Source organism: Oryza brachyantha, chromosome 3 (assembly GCF_000231095.2).
Source record: "Oryza brachyantha chromosome 3, ObraRS2, whole genome shotgun sequence".
NCBI classification, from domain to species: domain Eukaryota; kingdom Viridiplantae; phylum Streptophyta; class Magnoliopsida; order Poales; family Poaceae; genus Oryza; species Oryza brachyantha.
Window position 1 is genome coordinate 21,115,729 of NC_023165.2, and position 8,503 is coordinate 21,124,231.

The 8,503-nt window shown below is 48.8% G+C and overlaps 2 protein-coding genes across 2 annotated transcripts; one reads left to right on the forward strand and one right to left on the reverse strand.

The window, feature by feature from the left end:
* Positions 1 to 191: 191 nt before the first annotated feature.
* On the forward strand, positions 192 to 4,331 carry LOC102706553. Its single transcript, XM_006651588.3, has 7 exons — positions 192 to 538; positions 637 to 713; positions 868 to 1,002; positions 1,541 to 1,595; positions 1,719 to 1,806; positions 3,495 to 3,593; positions 3,682 to 4,331. Exons 1-7 carry the CDS (start codon positions 282 to 284, stop codon positions 3,811 to 3,813), a joined length of 843 nt encoding a protein of 280 aa, XP_006651651.3. The 5' UTR covers positions 192 to 281; the 3' UTR covers positions 3,814 to 4,331.
* A 231-nt stretch (positions 4,332 to 4,562) lies between these two features.
* On the reverse strand, positions 4,563 to 7,629 carry LOC102706832 (U-box domain-containing protein 24). Its single transcript, XM_006651589.3, has 2 exons — positions 6,844 to 7,629; positions 4,563 to 6,747 (listed from the first exon to the last, which is right to left on the reverse strand). The coding sequence occupies exons 1-2, from the start codon at positions 7,408 to 7,410 to the stop codon at positions 4,819 to 4,821; spliced, it is 2,496 nt and encodes an 831-aa protein (XP_006651652.2). The 5' UTR covers positions 7,411 to 7,629; the 3' UTR covers positions 4,563 to 4,818.
* Positions 7,630 to 8,503: the final 874 nt, after the last annotated feature.

Consider the following 8,503-nt stretch of genomic DNA (forward strand, 5'->3'; position numbering starts at 1 on the left):
AGGCTGCCACAGCTCCTCAAACATGCCTCTATACAGATACACTCGTTTGTTGATTTCGAAATTTCGACGTCACCGGATGGGCTGAATTGTTCGGCCCATCATGCATATGGGCCGTAATTTGGCGGATTCCGTTCCGGCCTTGTTAGCTTCTGAGGAAGCAACCACCTTATCCCCTCGTTATCCCCTCCTCCCTCGAGCCATTTCGACTCCACCTCGTCGGACCAACGCCTCCTCCTCCCTCTCCGGCGGCCACACGGCCGCGGCGCGCAGGGCAGAGCACCATGGAAGCGACGAGCGCCGCCGTGTCCGCCGCATCCTCGTCGAGTCCCGCGGCGCCTAGACGACCCAGCTGTCTCCTGGCGAGCCCCGCCGCGTGGCGCGGCGCCCGGACGCTGCCGCCGCGGGCCGTCGCCTCCTCCCGAGCGACGGTGCTCGTCTCGAACCCACCGCCGGCCCCCGCTCCTGCTGCGGCCGCGCACTCCAAGGTCGACCGCTCCGGGCGGTTCTGTAGCCCCCGCGCCGCCCGCGAGCTTGCCCTGTGAGTCGTCGTCGTCCTCCTCCTCGAACCCGACAGCTCGGGGCTGCCTGATTCGGTTCGTCCTCGTCGCTAATGGCTGGCTGCCACCGTGGTTGCAGGATGATTTCCTACGCGGCGTGCCTGGAGGGCGCAGACGTGGTGCGGCTCTTCGACCGCAGGATCAGCGCAAGAAGGGGTGAGCCTCTCCGGGCGCCTCTTAGCTTCTTTTCACCGTCCTTGTGGTCTACACTTGCAACAGCACTGTGCTACAAGATGGTGTCGAGTGTTTGTACAGAAGATTTCGGTTTCTATGTGCCCTCATTTTGGTCTTGTTTCATGTAATTTTCCAGAGCGCGGCTTTGTTTTTGATAAGGCGTCCTTGTTGAATTACAACCATATGAGCTTTGGTGGGGGACCTCTTCAGGTTGGGACGGAGGAGGAGTCTGAGAAGCTCATGAGTCAGAACGAGAAGGATTCAGCAAACGGTAACAATCTTGACCATGCAACTGTTTTTTTCAAACGTTGTTCTCATGCAATCTTGTATTGAAGCATACTGGATGGAAATTTGGGATATAGCACTGGCGCATGGTGTAACTTGATCGTTTATTAAGAGCTAGTATTTAACTAATTGCAATGACTACATTGTGGAAAGTAACTCATACAATGGGAGAGTGAGAGATTCCAAAGACAAAAGATGCAAGTTCAAATCACTCAACAATTTGCAAGAGCAATTAAAAAAAACTCGTGAGAGAAAGTTCCTTAGAATACCTAATCCTGTCCTTGTGAACTTGGTTCATTACCACAAAGTTTAATGTTAGGATAAGGGCACATTTTATGCTTCAATTTTTTTTTTAATGTAGTGTGTGCTTTTTCACAGTATATTCTTTCAGGAAATATTATGTTCAATTTTGAAAATTTTAAGTGCATTAGATAGCTATCTGTACGATATGTCTCATTAGTCTATCTACTTGATTGATTATTTTTCTTGCAATCTGACATAAGGTTAATTGTCTTGTGATTCAGAAGCAGAAGTTCTTTCAGCTCCTCCAAAGCTAGTATACAACAACTTTGTGTTACGGTATTTTTATTTCTCACCCTTTTTGGTTGGCATATAATCCCATATTGGACATGTTGTGTTAGTATATGCGTTAAGGTGTGGACTTGTTGTAGGTATTTTTCTAATTAGATACTTTCTGAACAGACTGGCTCGGGAAATTTTAGTGGCTGTTGCCAGTGGATGGGATAAGCATGTTGATATCATCAACAAAATAACTCCCCAGAATTGGAAGGTTGGTACTATATTTTCTCCATTGTTGTATATCCACAAATCTTTCTACATGCTTGCCAAGTCGGTTTTATGCACATCAGCACATATGCTTGTTAGTTGAACTGAAAGGCGTCATATATGATTAGAGAGCATGCATTCCTCACTTGTCGCTAGTAATCCGTGCAATTATTAATGAATTTTGTTACTATGTTGAACAAGAATCTATTTGGAGCTGTTTTTGTCTCACCACCATGCAAAACTATCGCTATGAACATTTAGGACCAGGATTGTGCATAGCATTTTAGCATTGCTGTGATCAATTTCACAAGTAAATCCTGCACCTTGGAAGCAGGTTGATTACCAAATAAAATCATTTTGGCCGCGTTGGCAACTCTCCTCTCCTTATCCAGATTCCCTTGTTTTTCGTGCGCACACTTCCCGAACCAGTAACCGGTGTATTTTTTGCAAAAGTTTTCTATAGGAAAGTTGTTTTAAAAATCATATTAATCTATTTTATAATTTTTTAATAATTAATAATTAATTAATCATGTACTAATCTATTACTTCATTTTCCGCGCGGGATAACTTATCCTCATTTTTACCCAGCCGAACGCAGCCTTTGTCACATAATAAATTTAATGCAATTTCTAACCCTAAGATCACATCCAACTACACAAAGTAAGTCTTGAATTTTAGAGTATTGCCCAGGTTTCAGTTGAAACAGCTGTCAAATGATGTGGTTGACTGGGATGACCAATCCCCAGGGCGGGTACATAGTTGGCCATACTATCATGACCATAAGGTGTAGCAGCAGAACCCTACAACTTCATGTATATAGATCAAATCTGAAGTAAATGGTATGATTGTGTATTTGCGCTCACAGTAAATGAGAGTTGACTGGATTGATAGGTCGCCTCAAATGCTTAATGTTTGGATGATGGTGTGTTTGTGTGACAGACAAACTGTAAAAGAATCATTAATAGAGAGGACTCAGAAGCGAGGATATGATATTTAAGTTTGTATGAAGAAGTGTATGCAAGGGCTAACTAATACTACCTCTGTTTTACATTTTAAGACTTTCTAGCATTACTTAAATTCATAGGAATAATAATGAATCTAGACGTATGTGCAAACAATATACATCGATCAATAAATGGATCTAAATATAACCAAAAAGTCTAGTAATATGATACAATAGGAGTAGTAATTAAAGTTTAAGCAGATTTAGGCCCTCAATTTGGGTGTCTGTGCGGCTTGAGCAAGCCCCATTTGAACGATGTTATTAGGTTCGTGTTCACCACCATTTCTATGGCTCTGTGCAGCCCACTATGGCACTATACCACAACGCAAAGGTTGGGATATAGATTTACCCATTTTTAAAACAATTATGACTTTGCATTTTTGCTATGGTTTATTTCCCCTTATATGGGCCTGATTTCTTATAGGCATAGGCATCACATGGACAGACTAGCTGTTCAATACATCAGCTAACTTCTTGAAATATCTGAAATACTTTCTAGCAATATAGTTGATTATATCGATTCTAATCCAAATAGCAAAATTTTCCTAAATAAAATTTTAAGAATATGAAAGACACAGATTGTTTGCTGACTTTTTTGCTCAAATTATCACATGCGTAATTACTGAATTCCATGATCACAATTTTGCTAGTATTTAGTTTTTGCTGACTCACGAAAATTCTGTGGACAGGATGAACCAGTGGCAAGAATCCTTGAATTGTGCATTCTTCATATTGCCATGGCAGAGATGACATCAAAAGGAACACCTCACAAAGTTGTCATTAACGAGGTTGCTATTTTATTATCATCTCCTTCATATTTAAATTTGAAAAAATAAACATGTAAAATATATATCTCATCATGTTCATTAACGCCAGGCTGTGGATTTGGCCAAACGGTTCTGTGATGGAGGTGCTCCTCGGGTAATCAATGGATGCCTTCGAACATTTGTGAAGGATCACATGAACATCGACACTAGTAAGCCAGCTCCAGCTGAGTCAAAAGCATGAAGTTACAAATATGGATCTTTCATCATGAATACGATCGAAAGAATAGAAGCATGGAGAAAACGTTGCTCTTTGTACGATCTTCTTAGGTTCTTGATTATTTCAAGATTGAATGGTAAACTTGAAAGGGGGGAACATGCTGACTTTTGGGGAGCGGGAAGTATCTTCAATATTTAACAGGACACAATATGTGTTGAGCCATATGCTGACGATGTTCTCTTCTGAAAGAACTGAATGGCACTGCTTCTAACAACTTTTGCCCATGCTGATCCCCGTGGTTCATGGGATCAGAAAACCTGTAAAATGTAGTGATATGTAATTATATAAGGTTTTAAGGCTTGCTTCTCTCAGTTTCACAGTACCCTGCCTGAGCTGAGTAATTTGTAAGTTGGGTATTTGTAGCTGATATTACGGAAGATAGATTCGTTGCAAGATTTGGATATGTCGATACTGTGTAATTCTATATGCACACGATCTCTGTTCAAATTATAAAGTTACCTTCGATAACAGTTGTTAAACAATCTAATGCTTGCTATGTTAATTGATGAGTTATTGAGTTTGTTGCAGGATAATTACATTTGAAATTTAAGTTAAAATCTGCATTTGATTTTTGAAATATTTTACAATAGTTTATTTTTCATCGTTGCTTTTTAGATTGCCAAATATACGTATATAAAAATTTTATTCACAGATTAATTTACGTTTGCAAATAAGCTGTTTTGCATTTCCATAAAAAACAAAACAATTACCCCTAGAAACAGATTATTTCCCAGACCAGCCTGTGTTGTTTCTCAAGGGAAAAAAAGGTAAAGAGGTACGAGCAAATTTTGTTTCATCCATTTTGCTTTGAAAGAATGAACACTAACATTATGCTATACAAATATACAATCCAAGCATGCAGTTTGTGCAAACAAACCAAAAGAATCATCAATCCAAGTATCGAAGGTGAGAGAAACGGAACTTGCAAAAAAGATGGCATTTGCAATGGCGGCTAGGCCCCCTCGCTCGCTAGGAGCGTTGGGATTGGAAGGCGGCGGAAAAGTTGGGGATCCTGTCGAGGTGGCGGAGCGCGCGCTCCGCCGTCTGCCGGGTGCGCGGGTCGCCGTTGCGGTACGCCTCCACCAGCGCCGATGCCACCGTCTGGTCGGCCGCCACCTCCCCGGCGATCTCCTCCACCCGCAGGATGCGCTCCACCGCCCACACCGCCCGCCGCTGCAGCGCCTCCGTGCGGCTCTCCACCAGGATGTCCACCACCGGCCGCAGCCCGTCGGCCTCGCCCAGCACCACCACCCCTTCCCTCGCGTCCACGCCGTCCACCACCAGCGTCGACAGCGCCGCCAGCGCCGCCTCCACCACCCGCCCGTCCAGGTGGTCCAGGCACGCCACCAGCCGCTCCACCGCCTTGCCGCCGTCCGCCTGCGCCAGGCAGAACGTCTCCCGCAGCGAGCAGAACCCGCCGTGCACGCGGCACACCCCCGGGGCCGCCGCCGCCGCCGAAGCGGGTTTCCTCCCGAAGCACGCGCACGCGAACCCCGTCGGCGGCGACGGCGGCGGGGGGATGGCCGTCAGGCGGCTCGACTGCAGCGACAGCTTCTCCAGCGCCATTGCCGAGTAGAGCTGAACCGTGTCCATGCCATTGGTGTGGAGCAGCTCGACGAAGAGCGGCGCCAGGCCGACCTCCCGCGCGAACTCGACGTACTCGGCGTCCTCCTCCAGCGCGCACGTCACCCGGTACATCACCTTCACCACGCCCTCCGTCAGCGGCGTCACGTGCCGGTTCCCGCCGCGGATGGTACCCCGCCGGAGCTCCGCCAGTTTGGGGGCCAGCGCTCTGAACGCCCCAAGGTCGAACAGCTGCCGGGTCAGGCTTGTGTCCCCCTCCGGTAGGTCGCCGAGCAGCCCCACGGCGGCTGCCTGTTCCTCCGTGACGCCGCCGCCGTCGGAGGAGATGGCCCGGAGTAGGCTGGTCAGGCTTCCGCCGAGGCCGTCGGCGAGCTCTGCGCCCATGTAGGGGGCGAGGTTGCGCAGGAGCTTGAGGGACTCGACGCGGATGTCCCTGTGCGCGGCCTCGATGAACTGGATGAGGCTGATGGTGGCGCCGGAGCTCTTGACCCCCGCGACGACGTCGGCGACCGTCGCCGGGGAGCTGGTCAGCCCGGCGAGGACGCTGAGGAGCTTGCACCCGATGGCGGGGCCGGTGTTGCTGATGAGATGGAGAAGGCTATGCACGACGTTCTCCGAGAGCATCGTCCTGCGGCGCCCACGGCCGTCGTCGTCGTCAACGTCGAGCGGGATGGAACGAAAATCGGCGCCCGAGGCGACGAGGTTGGCGAGGATGTTGGCGGCTAGCTCCTTGAGCTTCATCGGTAGGTGTCCCGTGGAGAAGAGGACATCGTTGACGAGCGGGGGCAGGACGCCGGCGCGCTGCAGCAGCAGCTTGGCGCTCGCGTCGGTCGAGGAGATCTCCCTGAGCGCCTTGAGCGTGGCCTCCCTCGCCTGCACGGCGCCGGTCCCGAGCATCCCCACCAGCAGCGGCCCGGCCTGCTGGGCCACCGTCGCCTTGTCGTCGTTCGCCAGCGCGAGCTCGCCGAGGTAGTCGGCCATGGCGACCTGCGTCTCCGGCTCGCCGTGGAGCAGCCTGGTGAGCAGCGGCTGCAGCCTGCCGTTGTCGGCCATCTGCTTGACGTTGGCGTCGAACCGGTCGAGGTTCCGGAGCGTGCTCTCGGCCTTGTCGACGGCGACGGCGCTCTCCGACTTGCTGCTCCCCATACCGACCAGCAGCAGGATGGCGCCATACACCGCGCCGATCCGCTCGCACGTCGGCTCGTGCTCCGACAGCTCGTGCAGCAGCGACACCGCCAGCTCGCGCTCCTGGACATGGTCGTTCGACAAGAACTTGATGATGGTGCGTATCGTGTCACCCTGCCCCAACTCCTCCTGGAAAGTCAAAAAACGCAGAAATCAACAAATTTTCCCTTGGCTTCATCGCGAATTTACGTGTTTGAGGTGAGAAATCGGGACGAAATTTCAGACCTTGTTGTCGTCGTTGTCCTCGACGAGGACGCGGAGGACCTGGAGCGACTTGAGCCGGAGCCGCCTGCTGCCGCTCTTGAGCATCTCGGCGACGGCGCGGAGGACGCCGCGGCGGCGGACGAGGTCCTTGCTGGCGGCGCTCCTCTGGCATATCTGGGACACGTACACCAGGGCGCGCAGCGCGTCCTCCTCCCGCTCCTCCTCCTCGCCGCCGGCGCCGGCGGCGTGGAGCGGGAGGCGGCCGACGCCGACGAGGGAGGCGCAGGCGCGGTCGAGCTCCTTCTCCTCGTTGCGCGCCCGCCACTCGTGGATGACGCTGCGCAGCGCCACGCTGGGGGTGACCTCCGTGTCGCGGAGCTCCCGCTGCGTGAGCGGGCACGTCGGCCGGCGGCCGTTGTCCCGGCACTCCCTGAACCACTTGAGGATCGCCTCCCGCTCGAACGTCTGCCCGGTCTCGATCGTCACCGGGTCGCGCATCACCTGCTTCGTCAGCGGGCACACGAACGCCTCGAACGCGCCTTCCTCCTCCTCCTTCCACTGCTCCTCCATCCCGCCGTCGCCCGCCATGGCTTCTCTCCTTCTCCTCTCTCCCGCGTAGCGTCGAACGAGGGGGAGGAGGAAGATGGCAATGGCGATTGGCGAGGTGGGGGTTGGTGGGTACCGAACGCCCGCCGCGGCCACGTCGACTTGTTCTCTGCTCTTATTTTTCTTCTACACCTGCTCCTATGGACTTGTTAGCTGCTGAGCTGTGCAACTAATCAAAACAAAACCAGTGATTTAGTCGGTCAACCCTCGCGTCAAACAGGGATTGCTCTCTTTCCCGCCATGGTAATCATAGAGTAATACCTGTGGTTGAGAGGTTGATGCCTGTACCCTGTTTTTTATATGACACTTTTTTATACGACGCTGTTAATTTTTATGTCTAAGTTTAATTATTTGTTTTACTTAATATATATAATTATTAACTATTTTATTATAATTTGATTTATTATTATATAAATTTTTAAGCATGTCTTATAATTTTACATATTTAAATAAATTTTTTGAATAAAATAAATAGTTAAACATAAATTTAAAAGTTAATGAGGTTACATAGAAAATATGGAGTATTACTTAGTATGCAGGTTGATGCAGCATGAACTACCAGCACCCGCATCACAATGCTAAACATTGTAGTTTTTTTTTTTTACAATTCGCCTTTAAACGAGCAGAAACTTCCGGCCTGAGCACTTACTTTCACTATGATCGTTTCGCTTAGCATTGTTGTGACACGGATGCTGTTATTTCACAATGCTAAACATTGTTGGTTTTTATAGTTCGCCTTTAAGTTACTATGTTAGGATAAACTATGATACAAAGTTTAATAATTAAGTTTTAGAACTCAAATTTTGATATAACTTGAAGAGATGGCTAGAAGTTTTGCTTTTATGGTCTTTCGGAGTAACATATTATTGGGCATCTTTGGATCATATGAAATCTGTATGGAATGTTTTAAGATACTGTAAGATGTACTCTCCCGTCTCAAAATAAACCAATTTTTCACCTTTTACCTATAATTTTTAACTCTTCGTCTTATTCAAATTTTTTTTGCGATTGATATTTTTGTTTTTTTGATGATAAATCATGAATAGTACTTTACGTGTGACTAATTTTTTTTCTA